At 40.2% G+C, this 25123-nt stretch overlaps 2 protein-coding genes across 4 annotated transcripts in view; one reads left to right on the forward strand and one right to left on the reverse strand.

Annotated features, from left to right (window-relative positions):
* Positions 1-4980, reverse strand: part of LOC103712345 (uncharacterized) — a 30694-nt gene extending 25714 nt beyond the window's left edge. For 2 of the 3 annotated variants that reach the window (XM_088714213.2, XM_039118194.3), the window contains exons 1-2: positions 4846-4980; positions 1615-2014 (exon numbers count right to left, since the gene is read on the reverse strand). In XM_088714213.2, the coding sequence (XP_088570339.2) occupies positions 1615-1984 (370 nt within the window). In that variant the 5' untranslated portion in view covers positions 1985-2014; positions 4846-4980. Of the gene's footprint in view, positions 1-1614; positions 2033-4845 lie in introns of those variants that run through there. The other variant, XM_089928448.1, reaches the window with a different exon arrangement.
* Positions 4981-11364: 6384 nt separating this feature from the next.
* LOC103714352 (uncharacterized) overlaps positions 11365-25123 on the forward strand; it is a 68022-nt gene continuing 54263 nt past the window's right edge. The window contains exons 1-3 of the mRNA XM_088714262.2: positions 11365-11521; positions 11594-11648; positions 11790-11840. Of these exons, the coding sequence (XP_088570388.2) occupies positions 11466-11521; positions 11594-11648; positions 11790-11840 (162 nt within the window). The 5' untranslated portion in view covers positions 11365-11465. The remainder of the gene's footprint in view (positions 11522-11593; positions 11649-11789; positions 11841-25123) is intronic.

The following is a 25123-nucleotide window of genomic DNA, read 5'->3' on the forward strand; positions in this document are numbered from 1 at the left end:
AGATGCATCATTTAGGTTATACCGGGATCATAGAAACATTAAAAAACATCAAATTATACCTAAATTCGTTGAAAAAGTTGAAAAAAATTATTACCACTTAATCAAACTTGAAAAACTTAAAAAAAATTGGGCATGCCGATTGTACTATGTGTCTATACCGACTCGCTCGCCGACTGGTACGGATCTCGGTACTGGTTCGGCGGACCTTGGACTTTAAACTGATACACGGGTTGCTAGGCATTATCTAATACACAATTCTATGATTTGCATGTTGTAAGCCAGCTGCCCAAGTATTTCCAATTTGAATGATTGTTAATTATGGCAGGATATCAATTTCGATGGGCAAGAAAACTAGAGTAAACACTAGTGGTACTTAAGGCATTCAGATAAAATGAGGAATACCACTTGAGTTCCAAGAAAAGAATGATCACAGAGGAAGCATGAATCAACCTCTTTGAAAATCATATCAACAACTTGACATACAAAGACTGCAAAATGGTTTCATATAACTTATTGCATAATAAAGAGATTCAGAGGTAAAGCTCAGCCAATGTTAAAATAGGCTACTCTTATGGTTCATAATACAAAGCCATGACGTAAAAATGTTGTTTTCCTACCAACGAATACCTATCCTATGAAAAAAAAAGAAGCTAGAAGCATGTTTGAGTCATCTAAGGTCGGCGGAACCAGTACCAGGCACCGTACTGATTCTCCGACGACACGAGTCGGTACGGGCTGTGCCAAGCTTGTACCGACAGAGGAGACAGCACACAAACCGTAGGAGAGAGGAAAAGAGAGAGAGAAGGGGCAGAGAGGGAGGGAAAGGGAGGGAGGCCGGCGGAGGCCACGGCCAGTTCTCCTGTTTCGAACAAAACAGGGGTCCGACCGTGAACTTGCCGACTTTACTTAAAAATCGCAAAATTTTTAAGCTGCAGCCGAACCCCTATTTCGTTCGAAGCAAGAAAACCGGCTATGGGCTCGTTCCCGCATTCTTCACCAGCCTCCCACCCTCTCCCGCCCCCTCTCAATTACCTATTTGTTCATGCATGCACATGGGTGCTTGCAGACCGATGCGATCACAAACAAGGGCTTCACAACATCAAAAGATTATTGTCTAATTACATGCCTAATTGAGAACCCCCAAGAATGCAAAGTGTTAAAATTTCTGGTGACCAATTGTCACGTACAGGTGCATGTATCAAGATGCATAACATTGGTTTTCACTTGATCATTCTTCTTCTTTCTTCTTGGTTTTTCTTTTGGCTTGATGGAGAAGGAATGCTTCAATTATCATCTGTTTGCTGTCGTCCTCATTCGCAAGTGGGATAACAAGGGAAAACATAGGTGATTTATTAAACGATCTCAAAGATAGGTAATAATATCAGAAGAAGTGCTTGAAAAGCACACATTTACTAAAATGTTCTACGAATGGTACAATACAGATTCAGTTAACCAAGTGTCAATGTGAGCACTAAATCAAGTTGAATGCAAATTTAACAAAACAGACCTACAGACCTAAAACCAAGTCCCCTAACAAAATTAATGCAACAAAATGGATTTAGAGTGGTGTAAAAGATAACAATAGAAGAAGACAGGTATTATACGAAGTTGAACCTTTTCTTGGGGTGTGACCAGCACAAGGAACCTTCCAAATAAAAGAGGAAAAGAAGGAATCAACATCTTTGTTAGGAAATTCCCTCCGAATATATTCTTCAAGTGATGATCTGCTTGGAAATCCCAACTTGTTACCAGTAGCTTTTGCAAAATGAGCAGGGGGGTAAAGATATCTATCAATCCAGTGGCCAGAAGCAGTCTTTCTATTCCCTACTTTCCACCGCCATTTGTCTCCTGGATGGGGCCAATCTTCAGGAGCATAAGGCAAACCTTCACCAGATGAACCACCTGCAACAGGTGTGGCAACTAGGCACTTTTCATTTGAAGATGGAGTCCGACAATTACTCCCTTCTGATAGATCAACCTCCATGGATTTGTTTCCTCTGGTGATTAACTGATACTAGTGACCCGTAAAGCATTCAGTTAGTTCCCCAGCTTAGAAAACTGATACAATTTCGGCATTCTAATATCATACATTTTCAGCAACTAGTCATTTGCATACTTTTGATTTGCCAAAGATGTTCAACAAATAATTGGCAGCCATTAAGCAAATTGTTTGAAAGAAATGAGACTTGAGGAGCACAAAATTATTAGCAATTCTAAAATCTTTGGAAGAAAAGAGAGCTTTAATATTTCAAAACAGCAGTAGAGAAGGGAAGAATTATTTTGCATTAAATTGCTTTAATGTTCCTAACTTTTATGATTCATCTTATCCTACAAAAAACACAATTCCAGCTTGTTTGCAGAATTCTCTATATTTAAAACCACATACATATTCCTAAAATGGCATCAGTGATATTATAGAATAACCCCCAGAATTGAAACTGGGCTGGGACTCTCCACAAATACTATCACTGATCTTGATATAGATATTAAAAAACCAAGCAAACTGCTTCTAAACCATAAATCAGATCAAAACATTTAACTGTGTTATTAAATTGTCTATCAGGGGAATGATTAATGTGTAACTAGAAAATATCAACCCCTTGATTTTTTTTGCTAATAGGTGTTTATGTTTTCAATTATGTTTAATAGTATGGATTTCCAGTTTAGATTTTTCATCACTGATTTTGAATATTAGGAGTCTCAATTCTACAGACATATAACCCAATAATGGGCCTTTAAATTGAGGATCCACACCATTGATCATGATCTAAAATATTTAAAGGGCCTAAAACATGATAATACACACACACACACACACACACACACACACACACACACACACATATATATATATGAGAGCATATGTATGTATGTGTGCACTTATATATTTTTGGAAATTCTTAATATGCACCAAGTGGACCCAAAATGGATGATAAAGAGTAAGTGTGCTAAAACATATTGGAGGATGTAAATTGGAAAGAAAAACATTATTTTTTACTAAGCATCTTAAATTACATATAAGCCTCTTTTTCAAAAAAAAAAGTGTAAACCAAAATTCAATTATCGAAAAGCTTTTTGACCATAAATCTGATCCCACTATTAAAATTGATAGTTTCAGGACCACTTATGCATAAGTGGGAAGTATTCAAAAACATTGATCTTAAAAATTGAAACTTTGAACTTTTGGTCACTAGGCATTTTAGGTGTCCTAGGTCGTTTTATTTTGAAGATGCAAACCATGTGTTGATCATCAATTCAAGATCTTGACATCCTACATGTACAAATCAGTTGAACAACATCCTCCAAAACAGAGTTGTGAAGTTAGAGGTTGGAGGGTTAATATTTTATGCCAATGTATAAGACTAACAAATTCAACCTCAAACCAAAATTCTGAGTGATTTAACTTAATTATCACCTCCAACAATTCTCAAACCAAACAATTTGGACTAGGCACCCCAGTTAAAACCTTCTGATGGATGCTCAAATGACACAACTTCCATATTTTCTTAAAACAAATAAATTAAAGGAAAAGAGGATAAACAAAAAGAAGATAGAAAGGAAAAAGAAAAAGAAAGAGCAAAACCACTCCTCTCCTCCCCCATGCTTCCTACTCTCCTCCCCACCCATCTTCTTCATTGCGCCACTACCATGGATGAATTTAAGACCGATTCTTCAGTGACAATGCCATGGAATTGGTCTCTGGAAGACTAGCTCAACATCAACCACTCCCGGCACTTGCCACCACATGCCAGCTACGGCCTTATCTGAAATTTTGCAAGTATTTCAAGTTTTTTACAAGGATCATTTATTATCATTTTGATACAAAGTATATATAACAACTCACAGTGTAGTTATTTCAAAAGTTCGAGATTGATTCAAGCCAACCATCGATGATGAAAGTGAAAAAAAAAAAATTCTCTATCAATCAACATCAAACTTTACGAGCAATTAGTAGGATACCAACTATAAAAGGAAGGGGTGGCCTTGTGCACGAGGCTCCTGCCATTGCAGGATCAGGGGAGGTTCAGATGTACTCAATCTTACAACCTTACACCATATATAGATAGGTTGTTTCCATGTTTCAAACCAGTGATATCCAGATCACAATGGAGCAACCTTACCGTTGCACCAAGACTCCCCTCTTGAATACCAACTAAAGATAAAAAATATTAAACCACTAATTTATAAAATCAGTGATAGATATTGACTTCAAAGAACATATGCTAGGACAGCAGACAAGGTTTTTATAGCATGTTGGCTGATATCTTAGCAGCAATTTGCGTGGAGGATGGGCTTGCTTAGCCTGTTGTCTGACACCTTAGCAAATAGCAACCCATCCCTTGGAGGGGGCTAGGTGGGATTTGATCCTGAGAGGAAAACAAGTTACCGGAGTGGGGGGAAATTTTGATGATTGAAACGTCAACTAATGGAAGTATTTATTACCCAAACAAAAAACCAGTGTAGAATCTACACATGGTACGTCAAAAAGTATGATACATTGAAAAAATAGGTACCTAAGCTTTCATCTTGCACCGAATTAAACAAAAAAGAAAAAGAAAAATGCAAGATAACAAGATTGAACCAGAAGAAATTCCCATTTAAATCAAATAATACATGACATCAAACAGCTTCCAACTGACACCATGATTCCCTTGCATACAGTAATCTGAATCGAGAAATTAGAGAAGAAAGAATCCGAATCAAACCTTGAGAGAACTAGGGTTTTTAGAAAAATCACTCATTGTTTTATGCAGAAAAAAACATTCATCTTTTGTGGAATTCTACCAATTTTTCATCTCATTATCAAAGTACAGAAAGGAGAAAAAAGTGGGAGAGAAGGATTACCGGAGCGAATTAGGGTAGGCCGTCAGACAGAAGCGAAGGTGGGATTCGATTTCGATCGCCCTCTTCCGTATCTGAAACCAAAAAGGGAGAGCGAGATGAACGAGGGGGGAAGAACTGTTGCTTTTGGCCGTGGCCTTTTCGAACAGCAAACCTCTAGTTCCCAAAATGCCCTCGGTGCCCGAAAAGATTTGCTGTCACGGTTACAGGTAGCAGATGCAGCTGTCTGGCTCGTGTCCAGATTCGGTGGACAGCTCGGCCCACCGAATCAATGCAGGATCCGCCCAAATGCCACGTAGAAACTTTGACACGTCACGGGGAGGCCAGCGTTTCATGTTTTACACGCACCGGGCGGTAAGACAAGTCTGGCTGGCTCCATACCTACCCTAGGGGTAGCAAATGTTTCAAAAACTTGAATCGTATCCATTTATTAAATAGCTCAAAAAACTAGATCCAAACTTGACAATCTTATTAAACAGATAATTTAATCTGATCTACCATAAATTTAATTAAATTAAATAAATTAAACATCTAAACATTTTCATCCCTATTTATTAAACAAATAAAAAATAAAGTAAAAGAAATAAACTGCTATGCCTTGGCTTTTTTTTTTATAGCCTTGCACCTAATAGTGAAGGTGGAGTGAAAATTGACTATATTTGATTTTAATGTTTTTAATTTTAGTTGGCAATTGAAGTGGCTCAATAGGTCATTCATGTATGTGGCAACTAGAGCTGGAACCAGGCCGAGCTAGGCGGCACTCATAGGTTTCGAGCTAGGTTAGGCCAGCCCAATTTTCTTTTCTCAAGTCTTGGATCAAGCATAGGCCTAATCCAAAGTTCAATTGGACCCATGCATGAAAAAGTTATTTGGGCTAAAAGGTTGGGCCCATAATAAATGGCCAAACTAATTCTTGGCCCCATACCCAAAATGCATGGCCTGACTCGAAAGAGTCTCGGCAGATTGGAGACCACAGTAGATATAGGAGTCATGGTGTCAAAGGCCCATTGAGTGAATGTAGAGGTGGAGCGGGAAACCACATGGATGCTCATGTCCAGATTTTGCCTAATTCCAAGAATCTGTATATGATTCGCATTCAGATTGGTTAAATACTAGACACTTAGAACTATTCAAAGTTTTCAAATGTACCTTTTATTAATCGTTAGAGAGTTGGACTCCAACAATGTGTTTGATCCATTAAATTACTTTTAAAGTGAGCTTTTTTAATAAAGAGATTGGTTGAGAATCTAAGTATTAAAATAACTTCTTTAGGTATTAAAATAATTTATTAAAAAAATTATAATGTTAAACTTGTATATGTGTTTTTTTTTCCAGAGCATCTCATATGCATATTGGAAGACCGTATCAACTAATACCTTTTAAAATTTTCTTTTATAAATGCATATTGGAAGACCTCTAGCCCATACGTGCAATTAGACAAAATCACAAAATTGAGAAATTGGCTTCTAGATCTTAAACCTAGAGAGCCAGAAACATCTACCGAGAGCGACCTTGCTACCGGCTCCATAACCACCATCATGACCAAGTTCTAGAAGCTCAGTTGTTCTATGGTCCACTGCATCTCTATGCTCAGTTTACTCCGCCCACCCTCTTCTTTCAAAACCGATTTTCCTGTGTCAACTTAATGGCTCTTATTATAAAATAATACTATTATGTAACTTGTTTGATTCATAGGTATGGTTGTCTTAATCCTATGGTTCAAATCATCCAATCGACTACGCCAAAATTCGATTCATAGGTATGGTTGTCTTGATCCTATGGTCCAAATCATTGAATCGACTATGCTAGAAAAGGTATGCTCATCCAAGGTGAGTGTACTTATTCTTAACCTTTTATCTAATTTGGACAAAAAATTAGCTAGGCTCGCTAAACGACATTTCATGTATACTATCGGATTGCTCTCCTGTAGCCCTACCTCTATTTGATTTGCTGGGTACTTGTGAAAGAGTTAAAATGCTCGGATCCATCTATTCATTAATACTGTGTCTACATAGCAATGAAGGACTCCATATAAGCCAAACCTCTATTATTTATATAATACATGCACACACACATATACTAGATAATATATAATAGACTTGCTAGCTTAATAGCCCATGGATGATGTTAACAGATTATGTCAAAACTGATGTAATCAATAGATGCTCCATCATTAATACGGTCATCTACATGGTAAATGGGGAGCTCAGCAAAGTTGAGCCTTCATTTTAGATATATATATATAGCTAGAAATAATGTTAATAAATTATATTAACAACGATGTCATTAATATATGCCTCATTATTAAATAGCATCTGTGCTGTGAATGGAAATCTTATTACAAGTTCAGCCTTCATATTATATAGATACATACATATAAGTGTATATGCATGTATGTATATAAAATAGATTGGCCCAGGTGGTGGAGGTCATGGTGGAGATAGGAGACATGGTCATAAAGGCCCATTGGGTGGAGGCTGTGAGCCGATAGAGGTGAAGCGAGCAACTACATGGACACTTATATCTAGCTTGTGTCTAGCTCCAAAAATCTATAGTAGATACGTATTTGAATTGGATAAATGCTATTCAAAAGTTTTCAATTGTAGCTTTTATTAATTGTTACAGAGTTGGGACTCATTTCGTTCGTGGAAAAAAAAGGGAAGAAAGTATGATCAATAGAAAAACAGAGAATACTTCATGCTTGGTTAGAGTTTTCAAAGAAGAGAGATATAAAAATAACCTTCTCATGGGAATAAGATTCCTACATTTTATGAAAAAAAACTTATGTGAGACAGAAAAATCCAATTTCCACTAGGAGAGTATTGATTTTTTTTTCAAAAATGTCCTTAAGCTTTTAGATAGAATGGGATAAAATTCTTTTTTTTATTAAGAACATATCGGGCATTGTACATAACTCGAAAGATCTTGGCCCCATACCCAAAATGCTTGGCCTGACTCGAAAGAGTCCCGAGCCTCCCGACAGAAGATCTTGGAGACCACAACTGAGATAGGAGATGTGGTGTCAGAGGCCCATTGGGTGAATGCTGCGAGTTGATGGAGGTAGAGGGGGCAACCACATGGATGCTCATGTCTAGCTTTTGTCTAGCTCCAAGAATCTGTATTAGATTCGTATTCGGATAGGTTAAATACCAGACACTTAGATACTATTCAAAGTTTTCAACTACACCTTTTGATTAATTGTTAGAGAGTTGGACTCCAACAATGAGTTTGATCCATTACATTAGTTTTAAAGTGAGCTTTTTTAATAAAGACATTCGTTGATAATCTAAGTATTAAAATAACTTTGTTAAACTTCTATATGTGTTTTTTTTTTGAGCATCTCATATGCATATTGGAGGCCCTCATCAACTGATACCTTTTAATATTTTATTTTATAAATGCATATTGGAAGACCTCCCGTACGTGCAATTGGACAAAGCTACAAAATGGAGAACTAGTTTCTAGATCTTGAACTTAGAGAGCCAAAAACATCGATGGTCCATCGCGTCTCTATGCTCATTTTACTCCACCCGCCCTCTTCTTTCAAATCTGGTTTTCTTGTGTCAACTTAATTGCTCTTATTATAGATAATACTACTATGTAGCCAGTTTGATTCATAGGTATGGTTGTCTTAATCCTATGGTTCAAATCATCTGATCGACTACACTAGAATTCGATTCATATGTATGGTTCTCTCAATCCTATGGCCCAAATCATCCAATCGACTATGCTAGAAAAAATACGCTCATCCAAGGTGAGTGTACTTAATCCTTTATTTAATTTGGACAAAGGATTCGCTAGGCTCACTAACCGACATTTCATGTATACTCTCGGATTGCTCTCTTGTAGCCCTACCTCCATTTGTTTTGCTAGGTACTTTGCTAAAGAGTTAAAATGCTTGGATCCATCTGTTCATTAATATTGTATCTACATAGTAATGAAGGATGCCATATAAGCCAAGTTGAGATGTCAACGGATATAGATAATAAAGTTGCCAGGTTAATAGCCTAAGGATGATGTTAACGAATTATATTAAAATTGGCATAATTAATAGATGCTCCATCATTAATACAATCATCCACATGGTGAACAGAGAGCTCAATAAAGTGGAGCCTTTATTTTGGATACATATAGCTACGAATGATGTTAATAAATTATATTAATATCGATGTCATTAATATATGCCTCGTTATTAAACATGTATCTGTGCGGTGAATGGATTGCTCAGTACAAGTTGAGACTTTATATTATATAGATATATACATATAAGTGTATATGTATGTATGTATGCATGTATGTATATAAAATAGATTGGCCTAGGTGGTGGAGGCCATAGTAGAGATAGGAGACATGGCCATAAAGGCCCACTAGGTGGAGGCTATGAGCTGGTAGAGATGGAGCGAGCAACTACATGGACGCTTATATATAGTTTATGTCTAGATAGTAGATATATATTTGAATTGGATAAATACTATTCAAAGTTTTCAATTGTAGCTTTTATTAATTGTTAGAGAGTTATGACTCGTTTCATTCGTGGAAAAAGAAGGAGAGAAAATGTGGTCAATAGAAAAATAGAAAAATATTTCATGTTTGATTAGAGTTTTCAAAGAAAAGAGATGAAAAAGTAACTTTCTCATGAAAATAAGATTTTCATATTTCATGAAAAAGAAAAACTCATGTAGGATATAGAAAAATCCAATTTCCACTGATGGAGAATTATTTTTTTCCCCAAAAGTACACTTAAGTTTTTAGACAGAATGGGATAAGATTTTTTTTTATTAAGTGCATAACAGGTACTTTACATAATTTTTTCAAAAAACTAGATGCTCACTCAAATATAAGTCACTCTAAAATATGTTCTTTTTCTATGGTCAACCAAACATGCAAAAATTACTTTTCCAAGCATCATATATCTAAGCATTAACTTTGTAGAAAAATATTTCAATAAAAAAATTCTTTCTGTGAACTAAACGAGTCTTTGGATTGGACGAGTTTTACCCATTATTAGTTTTAAAAGTGAGCCTTTTCTTTTTTTAAAAAAGCGATTGGTTAAGAATTTAGGTATTGAAATAACTTATTAGTATTTCCGTTTATAACAATAGACTTATTTATGTGTTTTAGTTAAAACCATTTTTTTGTGCATCTCGCATGCATACTGGAAGACCTCGACAACTAATATCTTTTAATATTTTCTTTTATTTTTTTGTATGTACATAATCTTCTAGATATTTAAATTCGCATGAATATCCTTTCAAAATTGACATTTACTGTACACCCTTATAAAATATTTTTTTTTATGTAAACCTTTTTTTTCTTACATATATGCCTACATCATTGTTAAGAAATTAGCGATTTTAAATTAATAAATAAATAAAATATCTTTAATAGGTAGATATACAAAAAAAATATTTATAGGGGTATATATGCAAATAGCAACTTTGTGAGAATATTCATGCAATTTTACATATTTAGGAGGATTTATATGCAAAAAAACTATTTTTTTTGACTATTTCGACTTGCTTTAATACTTGGATTAGTCTAGTGCCTGCTTCTCAATATTTTCTGTAAAAATATTGCTTGAAACAAAGATAGATTCGACAAATAGATAACAAAAAAAGTTTATTAAGGTTCTTTCACTAATCATGAAATTATTTTACTTTATTCTACTTCATTTTTAACAATCACTATATCTTATTTCATCGAAAACTAGCTTATAATTTTTATTATTATAGTTGCATATATGAAGCATGTATTAGAATATAGAAAAGGATTAAAATCTCTTAAAGGCATATAATAGATTACAATAATCAAGCTTCCTTACTACTGTTGTGCTCATGGGCCCATCTTGTACACGAGAAATTTTTTAGCTCTAAAAAATATTAGAGAGGGAATAGTTTTGATCCCGAACGGAGGAATAAAAGAGAGAGATCGAGAGAGATCGAAAAATTTCTCGGAGGGGGCAGAAATATTAATTCCTAACGAGACCTGTTAACTTGTTACTTGCTTTAGAAATAAAAAAGATATTTTTATAATTTTAATTAATTTTTCAAATAAATGTGATTTTTGCTAATCATGCTAGCTGGATCACTATGTCAAAAATATTCATATAAAAATTGTGTTTTATAAGGGCATGCACGTAAATATTAATTGGTTAGAGTATTCGTACAAATTCTAATATTTAGGAGGATATTTATGCAAAAATTCATTTTTTTGCGTTTATATCCTCATAAATATTTAAAATTATCTAAATATTCTCGCAAAAGTAATATATATATATATATATATATATATATACGCACACCTTTATAAATGTTTCTTTTTGCATATTTATCCTTAAGAATGTTTCAAATATTTTAATTTTAAATTATTAACTTTTTAATAGCGTTGGATGGCATAAGTACAAAAAAAAAAAAAAAAAGTATACATATGTAACAAGTATTTTATAAGGATATATTTATAATTATTAATTTTGGGATAATATTTGGGAGACCCTGTGGCACGTGAGATGCACGTGCAATTGGACAAAACCGCAAAATGTGTACTGGTTTCTAGATCTAAAACCTAGGAAGCCGGAAACGACTACCGAGAGCCATCTCGCTGCCGGCTCCGTCACCGCCACCACCATGACCATGTTCCGGAAGCTCGGCCGCCCCGCGGCCCACCGCGTCTCTATGCTCAGGTAACTCCATTTCTCCTCCTCCTCCTTTTCAGGTCGGTCTTTCTTTATTGACAAGCTTTGGCTTTCCTTCAGGACGATGGTCTCTCAGTTGGTGAAGCATGAACGCATCGAAACCACCGTCGCAAAGGTACTTCTTCCCCTCCTCTTACTGGTTGTAGAGATATGGCTGTTTCAGTTGGGGTGGGGTGTGTGGCATTTCGTCGGGCAGTTGGTGATCATTCGACCAGTGAAAACTAAGCTAAAGTCGTATTTGTTGTTATGATTGCAGGCAAAAGAAGTTCGTCGTGTTGCAGACAACATGGTGCAGCTGGGCAAAGAGGTTATCAAAATACTTTCTTTAATGCTTTAATAATTATTTTCACCCATTAAATTCTGCCAAGTTTGCATTGCTAATATTATCAGACACCAAAAATACTTCGGAGGTTAGTGGTTGACAAGCCAAATGTCTACTACATTGTAACACTAATAATATATTCTAGCACTAAAATTCTGACGTGCTTGCAATAATGTATCAGAAAGCATAGCAATGAGGACTGGAATTCACTTACGTTACTGTTTGATAGTGCAATTGATTTGGACAAAATTTATTTGCTTGATACTTTATCTTCATTTGTTCTTGAGTGACTGACGTGTGTTTGAGTAATTGTTCAGGCAAGCTTATTACCCATATCTGGGATGCATGAAAACTTGTGATAGCATATTGAGGGATTCCTTGGGGTCCGAGACATGTAATAAGCACGGGAATGATGGAAATATTGGATAAAATGTCATATGCTGGAAGAGTAGATTTCCTACAGTCTATGGGAATACCTCCAGATATCTGCTGCCATATGTGTGCATGCAGGATATTAAGTGAACTGCCACTGTGTCAACCTTGTGCATAGACTAGTTATAGTTAAATGACAAATCACTGGGCAATTGACATGGAAAGTAAACCTGCAAGCCTCCTCCTATGAACCACCTTAGTTTTTTTCTTTTTTCTTTTTGTTTTTTGAGCAACCCACGAGAAGACCCTACTAACCTTCACCTCATTCAGGCCTGCAAGTCCTTACATTTTCATTTTTCATTTGAATGCGAAAGCAACAGGCGGTCTTATATATTTTTTCCCTTCGCTGCATGTTTATGGTCTGAAATAAGATAAGAAATTTGTGTTGAAATAATTAGATTGAAAGGGCTTAAAATGCTCTTCGTATTCAAGTTTCTCTCACAATTAGGGTTTCTAGTAAGTATTTGAAGTGACAGCTAATTATTTTTTTCATGCTTTCTAGTTTATGGTACTATCTTTCTTTTTTATTATGAGGAAAACTTTATGGTAGTATCATATCTACTATCTCCTATATTTGACATTCTTGTTGAACACAGTATTTTTGGTGTTTTACCATTAAAGGGGGAAAAGAAAAATCAGATCTATTTGTTTGATTATGGAAAGGACAAATATTTGTTAGACAGTCAAATTTATGCTTTATGATTCTAACAAAGAAAAGAGATGTTAGTAACGTTTCTTGTTAACCTCAATAAAAAAAGAAAAAATAGAAAAGTGCACTGTTGCTTGTGTTTTCCTTCTCATACGTGAACACTTGTTAGGTCTTGCGGCTGAATCTAGATTCCACTTCGATAATTTTCCAGAGTAGACAACCTTGGTGGTGGTGTCAACAATGGCCTTGATGGCATCAAGGATTGTGGTTCCCGTTGCAAAGGATCGCTCGAAGTTCAAAACATTACCATGCTCTGCTATGTCTGAAATAAGAAACAAAGTCAATCTAAGGTGTTTAGAATGTTTACCAATTGTTAGATTGTTCCCACTGCGTCCTTGCCAAGTGATAGTCCATCCTCCACACTGACAGCCCAAGTTGTCGGCATGGCTCCCAGCTACAAGGATCTTCCTGGCCTTCTTAGGAAGAGGCAACAGTGGATTGTCCGTAAACTTTCCATTTTTTAGTAGTACAAGTGATTTCTCGCCTCTTCGTCTCCATTCTCCTCTCTCTCCCCCCCCTCCGTCTCCCTCGGAAGCACTAGCCCCTTTCTTTCTTCTTCTTTCACCTCCGGCCGAGCCCTTCTCCCATCCTTCCTCTCTCTTTGCTTCTCCCCCTTCTTCTTCTCCCTCTCGCCGTGCCACCGTGGGGTGAGCCTCCTCCGGAAGATGCTCCCACCTCGGAGCGGCAGAAGGGAAGGCCCTGGACCTCCTCCGAAGTGGTGCCGGAGGAGTCGAACGGGGTCCCCGAGGTGGGGCCGAGCCCTTGGGAGCTCCTGTGAGGAGGCCGACGCTTCCTCGGCCTGCAGCCGCTCCGGCGACTGCGGCCGAGGGGTGCCCTTCTCCAGGGTGGGAGCAGTGGGAGAGGGAGGGGCTAAACTTCCTCTGAAGTGATGCCGGAGTGAGTTTGTCTCCGGGGACCTCCCTTACCCCGATCCGGCCACGGCGGAGGAGGAGAACCACCGTGACCGAGAAGGAGGCGCGAGAGACCCAGGTACGATCCTCCCTTTTTCCCCGCCTCTTTTTCTTTCTTTATTTTCTTTTATTCTCTTTTTCACCTCCTCCTTTTGTGGTGGCGCCACCACCTCCTCACCGGAGGGAGGTGGGACTCGGCCAGGGCCTGACGGCCCTGCGGCCGCGTCGGGGTACCCTAGGGCAACCGCAGCTGAGCCTGCGGTGCCCTGGGTGCCTGGGCTCGGCCCGGATTGGCCACTGGGCTTGGGCCGGGCCTGGTTGGGCTCGGCTTCTCCTTTCTTTTCTCCTTATGTTTCACCATTGAAACAGAGGGGAGAAGCCATTTAGGCTAAAAGGTCTCTGATTTGCTACAAAACTGGTTTCTGTATCTAAGATTTAGGATCCAAGAAGGGCTTTAAATTGAACAACAAAGAAAATGACAAATTTGGCTCTACCGATATATGCTAGATGAGGCCATACAACTATGAGGAACTTTGACACTGACGAATAAGAAATGCTCATGTTAAGATCTTTCACATTTATAATGCCATAATATTTAGATATGATACTGGAACAGTTAGAGAAAACTAGAATGTTCGAAGGATGTCTGTTTCATGTGAACAAAAACTTTTCAACCCAATCTGGACAGGGCCATCTGTAGCACATTGAGCTGATATTTTTACGAGACATCCCGATTCTAGAATGTTGTGCTGATTGTGATTTGTGAATAGTTTTCGATAATTAATGGCACTCACGAATCATATAAAAAGATATAGCTGACTTTTCAATCTTTGGCCGAATTGGTTCAGAAATCAATAATGATGTCACTCCTACAGTCTATGGGAATACCTCTTGATATCTGCTGCCATATGTGTGCATGCAGGATATTAAGTGAACTGCCACTGTGTCAACCTTGTGCATAGACTAGTTATAGTTAAATGACAAATCACTGGGCAATTGACATGGAAAGTAAACCTGCAAGCCTCCTCCTATGAACCACCTTAGTTTTTTTCTTTTTTCTTTTTGCTTTTTGGGCAACCCACGAGAAGACCCTACTAACCTTCACCTCATTCAGGCCTGCGAGTCCTTACATTTTTATTTTTCATTTGAATGCGAAAGCAACAGGCGGTCTTATATATTTTTCCCCTTCGCTGCATGTTTATAGTCTGAAATAAGATAAGAAATTTGTGTTGAAATAATTAGAATGAAAGGGCTTAAAATGCTCTTTGTATTCAAGTTTCTCTCACAATTACGGCTTCTAGTAAGTATTTGAAGTGACAGCTAATTATTTTTTTCATGCTTTCTAGTTTATGGTACTATCTTTCTTTTTTTATTATGAGGAAAACTTTATGGTAGTATCATATCTACTATCTCCTATATTTGACATTCTTGTTGAACACAGTATTTTTGGTGTTTTACCATTAAAGGGGGAAAAGAAAAATCAGATCTATTTGTTTGATTTATGCAAAGGGCAAACATTTGTTAAACAGTCGAATTTATACTTTACGATTCTAACGAAAAAAAGAGTTGTTAGTAACATTTCTTGTTGACCTCAATAAAAAAAGAAAAAAATAGAAAAGTGCACTGTTGCCTGTGTTTTCCTTCTCATACGTGAACACTTGTTAGGTCTTGTAGCTTAATCTAGATTCCACTTCGATAATTTTTCAGAGTAGACAACCTTGGTGGTGGTGTCAACAATGGCCTTGATGGCATCAAGGATTGTGGTTCCAGTTGCAAAGGATCGCTCGAAGTTCAAAACATTACCATGCTTTGCTATGTCTGAAATAAGAAACAAAGTCAATCTAAGGTGTTTAGAATGTTTACCAATTGTTAGATTGTTCCCACTGCGTCCTTGCCAAGTGATAGTCCATCCTCCACACTGACAGCCTAAGTTGTCGGCATGGCTCCCAGCTACAAGGATCTTCTTGGCCTTCTTAGGAAGAGGCAACAGTGGATTGTCCATAGACTTTCCATTTTTTAGTAGTACAAGTGATTTCTCGCCTCTTCGTCTCCATCCTCCTCTCTCTCTCCCCCCCTCCGTCTCCCTCGGAAGCCCTAGCCCCTTTCTTTCTTCTTCTTTCACCTCCGGCCCAGCCCTTCTCCCATCCTTCCTCTCTCTTTGCTTCTCCCCCTTCCTCTTCTCCCTCTCGCCGTGCCACCGTGGGGTGAGCCTCCTCCGGGAGATGCTCCCACCTCGGAGCGGCAGAAGGGAAGGCCCTGGACCTCCTCCGAAGTGGTGCCGGAGGAGTCGAACGGGGTCCCCGAAGTGGGGCCGAGCCCTTGGGAGCTCCCCTGAGGTGGCCGACGCTTCCTCGGCCTGCAGCCGCTCCGGCGACTGCGGCCGAGGGATGCCCTTCTCCAGGGTGGGAGCAGTGGGAGAGGGAGGGGCTAAACTTCCTCCGAAGTGATGCCGGAGTGAGTTTGTCTCCGGGGACCTCCCTTACCCCGATCCGGCCACGGCGGAGGAGGAGAACCACCGTGACCGAGAAGGAGGCGCGAGAGACCCAGGTACGATCCTCTCTTTTTTCCCCCCTCTTTTTCTTTCTTTATTTTCTTTTATTCTCTTTTTCAACTCCTCCCTCTGTGGTGGCGCCACCACCTCCTCACCGGAGGGAGGTGGGACTCGGCCAGGGCCTGACGGCCCTGCGGCCGCGTCGGGGTACCCTAGGGCAACCGCAGCTGAGCCTGCGGTGCCCAGGGTGTCTGGGCTTGGCCCGGATTGGCCACTGGGCTTGGGCCGGGCCTGGTTGGGCTCGGCTTCTCCTTTCTTTTCTCCCTCTGTTTCACCATTGAAACAGAGGGGAGAAGCCATTTAGGCTAAAAGGACTCTGGTTTGCTGCAAAGCTGGTTTCTGTATCTATGATTTAGGACCTAAGAAGGGCTTTAAATTGAACAACAAAGAAAATGACAAATTTGGCTCTACCGATATATGCTAGATGAGGCCATACAACTATAAGGAACTTTGACACTGACGAATAAGAAATGCTCATGTTAAGATCTTTCACATTTATAACGCCATAATATTTAGATATGATAGTGGAATAGTTAGAGAAAACTAGAATGTTAGAAGGATGTCTGTTTAATGAGAACAAAAACTTTTCAACCCAATCTGGACAGGGCCATCTGTAGCACATTGAGCTGATATTTTTACGAGACAGCCCGATTCTAGAATGTTGTGCTGATTGTGATTTGTGAATAGTTTCCAAAAATTAATGGCACTCATGAATCATATAAAAAGATATAGCTGATTTTTCAATCTTTGGCCGAATTGGTTCAGAAATCCACAATGATGTCACTCCTACAGTCCATGGGAATACCTCCTGATATCTGCTGCCATATGTGTGCATGCAGGATATTAAGTGAATTGCCACTGTGTCAACCTTGTGCATAGACTAGTTATAGTTAAATGACAAATCACTGGGCAATTGACATGGAAAGTAAACCTGCAAGCCTCCTCCTATGAACCACCTTAGTTTTTTTCTTTTTTCTTTTTGTTTTTTGAGCAACCCACGAGAAGACCCTACTAACCTTCACCTCATTCAGGCCTGCGAGTCCTTACATTTTTATTTTTCATTTGAATGCGAAAGCAACAGGCGGTCTTATATAATTTTTCCCTTCGCTGCATGTTTATAGTCTGAAATAAGATAAGAAATTTGTGTTGAAATAATTAGATTTAAAGGGCTTAAAATGCTCTTCGTATTCAAGTTTCTCTCACAATTAGGGCTTCTAGTAAGTATTTGAAGTGACAGCTAATTATTTTTTTCATGCTTTCTAGTTTATGGTACTATCTTTCTTTTTTTATTATGAGGAAAACTTTATGGTAGTATCATATCTACTATCTCCTATATTTGACATTTTTGTTGAACACAGTATTTTTGGTGTTTTACCATTAAAGGGGGAAAAGAAAAATCAGATCTATTTGTTTGATTATGTAAAGGACAAACATTTGTTAGACAGTCGAATTTATGCTTTATGATTCTAACAAAGAAAAGAGATGTTAGTAACATTTCTTGTTAACCTCAATAAAAAAAGGAAAAATAGAAAAGTGCACTGTTGCTTGTGTTTTCCTTCTCATACGTGAACACTTGTTTGGTCTTGTAGCTGAATCTAGATTCCACTTCGATAATTTTCCAGAGTAGACAACCTTGGTGGTGGTGTCAACAATGGCCTTGATGGCATCATGGATTGTGGTTCCTGTTGCAAAGGATCGCTCGAAGTTCAAAACATTACCATGCTCTGCTATGTCTGAAATAAGAAACAAAGTCAATCTAAGGTGTTTAGAATGTTTACCAATTGTTAGATTGTTCCCACTGCGTCCTTGCCAAGTGATAGTCCATCCTCCACACTGACAGCCCAAGTTGTCGGCATGGCTCCCAGCTACAAGGATCTTCTTGGCCTTCTTAGGAAGAGGCAACAGTGGATTGTCCGTAAACTTTCGATTTTTTAGTAGTACAAGTGATTTCTCGCCTCTTCGTCTCCATTCTCCTCTCTCTCTCTCCCCCCCTCCGTCTCTCTCGGAAGCCCTAGCCCCTTTCTTTCTTCTTCTTTCACCTCCGGCCGAGCCCTTCTCCCATCCTTCCTCTCTCTTTGCTTCTCCCCCTTCCTCTTCTCCCTCTCGCCGTGCCACAATGGGGTGAGCCTCCTTCGGAAGATGCTCCCACCTCGGAACGGCAGAAGGGAAGGCCCTGGACCTCCTCCGAAGTGGTGCCAGAGGAGTCGAACGGGGTCCCGGAGGTGGGGTCGAGCCCTTGGGAGCTCCCCTGAGGAGGCCGACGCTTCCTCGGCCTGCAGCCGCTCCGGCGATTGCGGCCGAGGGGTGCCCTTCTCCAGGGTGGGAGCAGTGGGAGAGGGAGGGGCTAAACTTCCTCCGAAGTGATGCCGGAGTGAGTTTGTCTCCGGGAATCTCCCTTACCCCGATCCGGCCACGGCGGAGGAGGAGAACCACCGTGACCGAGAAGGAGGCGTGAGAGACCCAGGTACGATCCTCTCTTTTTTCCCCCCTCTTTTTCTTTCTTTATTTTCTTTTATTCTCTTTTTCACCTCCTCCCTCTGTGGTGGCGCCACCACCTCCTCACCGGAGGGAGGTGGGACTCGGCCAGGGCCTGACGGCCCTGCGGCCGCGTCGGGGTACCCTAGGGCAACCGTGGCTGAGCCTGCGGTGCCCTGGGTGCCTGGGCTTGGCCCGGATTGGCCACTGGGCTTGGGCCGGGCCTGGTTGGGCTCGACTTCTCCTTTCTTTTCTCCCTATGTTTCACCATTGAAACAGAGGGGAGAAGCCATTTAGGCTAAAAGATCTCTGGTTTGCTACAAAGCTGGTTTCTGTATCTAAGATTTAGGACCCAAGAAGGGCTTTAAATTGAACAACAAAGAAAATGACAAATTTGGCTCTACCGATATATGCTAGATTAGGCCATACAACTATGAGGAACTTTGACACTGACGAATAAGAAATGCTCATGTTAAGATCTTTCACATTTATAATGCCATAATATTTAGATATGATAGTGGAACAGTTAGAGAAAACTAGAATGTTCGAAGGATGTCTGTTTCATGTGAACAAAAACTTTTCAACCCAATCTGGACAGGGCCATCTGTAGCACATTGAGTTGATATTTTTGCGAGACAGCCCATTCTAGAATGTTGTGCTGATTGTGATTTGTGAATAGTTTCCGATAATTAATGGCACTCACGGATCATATAAAATGATATAGCTGACTTTTCAATCTTTGGCCGAATTGGTTCAGAAATCAACAATGATGTCACTCCTACAGTCTATGGGAATACCTCCTGATATCTGCTGCCATATGTGTGCATGCAGGATATTAAGTGAACTGCCACTGTGTCAACCTTGTGTATAGACTAGTTATAGTTAAATGACAAATCACTGGGCAATTGACATGGAATGGAAAGTAAACCTGCAAGCCTCCTCCTATGAACCACCTTAGTTTTTTTCTTTTTTCTTTTTGTTTTTTGAGCAACCCACGAGAAGACCCTGCTAACCTTCACCTCATTCAGGCCTGCGAGTCCCTACATTTTTATTTTTCATTTGAATCCGAAAGCAACAGGCGGTCTTATATATTTTTCCCCTTCGCTGCATGTTTATAGTTTGAAATAAGATAAGAAATTTGTGTTGAAATAATTAGATTGAAAGGGCTTAAAATGCTCTTCGTATTCAAGTTTCTCTCACAATTAGGTCTTCTAGTAAGTTTTTGAAGTGACAGCTAATTATTTTTTTCATGCTTTCTAGTTTATGGTACTATCTTTCTTTTTTTATTATGAGGAAAACTTTATGGTAGTATCATATCTACTATCTCCTATATTTGACATTCTTGTTGAACACAGTATTTTTGGTGTTTTACCATTAAATGGGGAAAAGAAAAATCAGATCTATTTGTTTGATTATGTAAAGGACAAACATTTGTTAGACAGTCGAATTTATGCTTAATGATTCTAACGAAGAAAAGAGATGTTAGTAACATTTCTTGTTAACCTCAATAAAAAAATGAAAAATAGAAAAGTGCACTGTTGCTTGTGTTTTTTTCTCATACGTGAACACTTGTTAGGTCTTGTAGCTGAATCTAGATTCCACTTCGATAATTTTCCAGAGTAGACAACCTTGGTGGTGGTGTCAACAATGCCTTGATGGCATCAAGGATTGTGGTTCCTGTTGCAAAGGATCGCTCGAAGTTCAAAACATTACCATGCTCTGCTATGTCTGAAATAAGAAACAAAGTCAATCTAAGGTGTTTAGAATGTTTACCAATTGTTAGATTGTTCCCACTGCATCCTTGCCAAGTGATAGTCCATCCTCCACACTGACAGCCCAAGTTGTCGGCATGGCTCCCAGCTACAAGGATCTTCTTGGCCTTCTTAGGAAGAGGCAACAGTGGATTGTCCGTAAACTTTCCATTTTTTAGTAGTACAAGTGATTTCTCGCCTCTTCGTCTCCATTCTCCTCTCTCTCCCCCCCCCTCCGTCTCCCTCGGAAGCCCTAGCCCCTTTCTTTCTTCTTCTTTCACCTCCGGCCGAGCCCTTCTCCCATCCTTCCTCTCTCTTTGCTTCTCCCCCTTCCTCTTCTCCCTCTCGCCGTGCCACCGTGGGGTGAGCCTCCTCCGGGAGATGCTCCTACCTCGGAGCGGCAGAAGGGAAGGCCCTGGACCTCCTCCGAAGTGGTGCCGGAGGAGTCGAACGGGGTCCCCGAGGTGGGGCCGAGCCCTTGGGAGCTCTCCTAAGGAGGCCGACGCTTCCTCGGCCTGCAGCCGCTCCGGCGACTGCGGCCGAGGGGTGCCCTTCTCTAGGGTGGGAGCAGTGGGAGAGGGAGGGGCTAAACTTCCTCCGAAGTGATGCCGGAGTGAGTTTGTCTCCGGGTACCTCCCTTACCCCGATCCGGCCATGGCGGAGGAGGAGAACCACCTTGACCGAGAAGGAGGCGCGAGAGACCTAGGTACGATCCTCTCTTTTTTCCCCCTCTTTTTCTTTCTTTATTTTCTTTTATTCTCTTTTTCACCTCCTCCCTCTGTGGTGGCGCCACCTCCTCCTCACCGGAGGGAGGTGGGACTCAGCCAGGGCTTGACGGCCCTGCCGCGTCGAGGTACCCTAGGGCAACCGCGGCTGAGCCTGCGGTGCCCTGGGTGCCTGGGCTCGGCCCGGATTGGCCACCCGGCTTGGGCCGGGCCTGGTTGGGCTCGGCTTCTCTTTTCTTTTCTCCCTATGTTTCACCATTGAAACAGAGGGGAGAAGCCATTTAGGCTAAAAGGACTCTGGTTTGCTACAAAGCTGGTTTCTGTATCTAAGATTTAGGACCTAAGAAGGGCTTTAAATTGAACAACAAAGAAAATGACAAATTTGGCTCTACCGATATATGCTAGATGAGGCCATACAACTATGAGGAACTTTGACACTGACGAATAAGAAATGCTCATGTTAAGCTCTTTCACATTTATAACGCCATAATATTTAGATATGATAGTGGAACAGTTAGAGAAAACTAGAATGTTAGATGGATGTCTGTTTCATGTGAACAAAAACTTTTCAACCCAATCTGGACAGGGCCATCTGTAGCACATTGAGCTGATATTTTTACGAGACAGCCCCATTCTAGAATGTTGTGCTGATTGTGATTTGTGAATAGTTTCCAATAATTAATGGCACTCACGAATCATATAAAAAGATATAGCTGACTTTTCAATCTTTGGCCGAATTGGTTCATAAATCAACAATGATGTCACTCCTACAGTCTATGGGAATACCTCCTGATATCTGCTGCCATATGTGTGCATGCAGGATATTAAGTGAACTGCCACTATGTCAACCTTGTGCATAGACTAGTTATAGTTAAATGACAAATCACTGGGCAATTGACATGGAAAGTAAACCTGCAAGCCTCCTCCTATGAACCACCTTAGTTTTTTTCTTTTTTCCTTTTGTTTTTCGAGCAACCCACGAGAAGACCCTACTAACCTTCACCTCATTCAGGCCTGCGAGTCCTTACATTTTTATTTTTCATTTGAATGCGAAAGCAACAGGCGGTCTTATATATTTTTCCCCTTCGCTGCATGTTTATAGTCTGAAAAAAGATAAGAAATTTGTGTTGGAATAATTAGATTGAAAGGGCTTAAAATGCTCTTCGTATTCAAGTTTCTCTCACAATTAGGGCTTCTAGTAAGTATTTGAAGTGACAGCTAATTATTTTTTTCATGCTTTCTAGTTTATGGTACTATCTTTTTTTTTTTATTATGAGGAAAACTTTATGGTAGTATCATATCTACTATCTCCTATATATGACATTCTTGTTGAACACAGTATTTTTGGTGTTTTACCATTAAAGGGGGAAAAGAAAAATCAGATCTATTTGTTTGATTATGTAAAGGACAAACATTTGTTAGACAGTCGAATTTATGCTTTATGATTCTAACGAAGAAAAGAGATGTTAGTAACATTTCTTGTTAACCTCAATAAAAAAATGAAAAATAGAAAAGTGCACTGTTGCTTGTGTTTTTCTTCTCATACATGAACACTTGTTAGGTCTTGTAGCTGAATCTAGATTCCACTTCGATAATTTTCCAGAGTAGACAACCTTGGTGGTGGTGTCAACAATGCCTTGATGGCATCAAGGATTGTGGTTCCTGTTGCAAAGGATCGCTCGAAGTTCAAAACATTACCATGCTCTGCTATGTCTGAAATAAGAAACAAAGTCAATCTAAGGTGTTTAGAATGTTTACCAATTGTTAGATTGTTCCCACTGCATCCTTGCCAAGTGATAGTCCATCCTCCACACTGACAGCCTAAGTTGTCGGCATGGCTCCCAGCTACAAGGATCTTCTTGGCATTCTTAGGAAGTGGCAACAGTGGATTGTCCGTAAACTTTCCATTTTTTAGTAGTACAAGTGATTTCTCGCCTCTTCGTCTCCATTCTCCTCTCTCTCTCCCCCCCTCCGTCTCCCTCGGAAGCCCTAGCCCCTTTCTTTCTTCTTCTTTCACCTCCGGCCGAGCCCTTCTCCCATCCTTCCTCTCTCTTTGCTTCTCCCCCTTCCTCTTCTCCCTCTCGCCGTGCCACCGTGGGGTGAGCCTCCTCCGGGAGATGCTCCTACCTCGGAGCGGCAGAAGGGAAGGCCCTGGACCTCCTCCGAAGTGGTGCCGGAGGAGTCGAACGGGGTCCCCGAGGTGGGGCCGAGCCCTTGGGAGCTCCCCTGAGGAGGCCGACGCTTCCTCAGCCTGCAGCCGCTCCGGCGACTGTGGCCGAGGGGTGCCCTTCTCCAGGGTGGGAGCAGTGGGAGAGGGAGGGGCTAAACTTCCTCCGAAGTGATGCCGGAGTGAGTTTGTCTCCGGGGACCTCCCTTACCCCGATCCGGCCACGGTGGAGGAGAACCACCGTGACCGAGAAGGAGGCGCGAGAGACCCAGGTACGATCCTCTCTTCCCCCCCGCTTTTTCTTTCTTTATTTTCTTTTATTCTCTTTTTCACCTCCTCCCTCTGTGGTGGCGCCACCACCTCCTCACCAGAGGGAGGTGGGACTCGGCCAGGGCCTGACGGCCCTGCGGCTGCGTCGGGGTACCCTAGGTTAACCGCGGCTGAGCCTGCAGTGCCCTGGGTGCCTGGGCTCGTCCCGGATTGGCCACTGGGCTTGGGCCGGGCCTGGTTGGGCTCGCATTCTCCGTTCTTTTCTCCCTATGTTTCACCATTGAAACAGAGGGGAGAAGCCATTTAGGCTAAAAGGACTCTGGTTTGCTACAAAGCTGGTTTCTGTATCTAAGATTTAGGACCCAAGAAGGGCTTTAAATTGAACAACAAAGAAAATGACAAATTTGGCTCTACCGATATATGCTAGATGAGGCGATACAACTATGAGGAACTTTGACACTGACGAATAAGAAATGCTCATGTTAAGATCTTTCATATTTATAACGCCATAATATTTAGATATGATAGTGGAACAGTTAGAGAAAACTAGAATGTTAGAAGGATGTCTGTTTCATGTGAACAAAAACTTTTCAACCCAATCTGGACAGGGCCATCTGTAGCACATTGAGTTGATATTTTTACGAGACGGCCCCATTCTAGAATGTTGTGCTGATTGTGATTTGTGAATAGTTTTCAATAATTAATGGCACTTATGAATCATCTAAAAAGATATAGCTGATTTTTCAATCTTTGGCCGAATTGGTTCAGAAATCAACAATAATGTCACTCCTACAGTCTATGGGAATACCTCCTGATATCTGCTGCCATATGTGTGCATGCAGGATATTAAGTGAACTGCCACTGTGTCAACCTTGTGCATAGACTAGTTATAGTTAAATGACAAATCACTGGGCAATTGACATGGAAAGTAAACCTGCAAGCCTCCTCCTATGAACCACCTTAGTTTTTTTCTTTTTTCCTTTTGTTTTTCGAGCAACCCACGAGAAGACCCTACTAACCTTCACCTCATTCAGGCCTGCGAGTCCTTACATTTTTATTTTTCATTTGAATGCGAAAGCAACAGGCGGTCTTATATATTTTTCCCCTTCGCTGCGTGTTTATAGTCTGAAATAAGATAAGAAATTTGTGTTGAAATAATTAGATTGAAAGGGCTTAAAATGCTTTTCGTATTCAAGTTTCTCTCACAATTAGGGTTTCTAGTAAGTATTTGAAGTGACAGCTAATTATTTTTTTCATGCTTTCTAGTTTATGGTACT

This window comes from Phoenix dactylifera, chromosome 18 (assembly GCF_051530095.1).
Source record: "Phoenix dactylifera cultivar Ajwa chromosome 18, Ajwa_hap1_PhDact_Kaust_v1.1, whole genome shotgun sequence".
Lineage (NCBI taxonomy): Eukaryota > Viridiplantae > Streptophyta > Magnoliopsida > Arecales > Arecaceae > Phoenix > Phoenix dactylifera.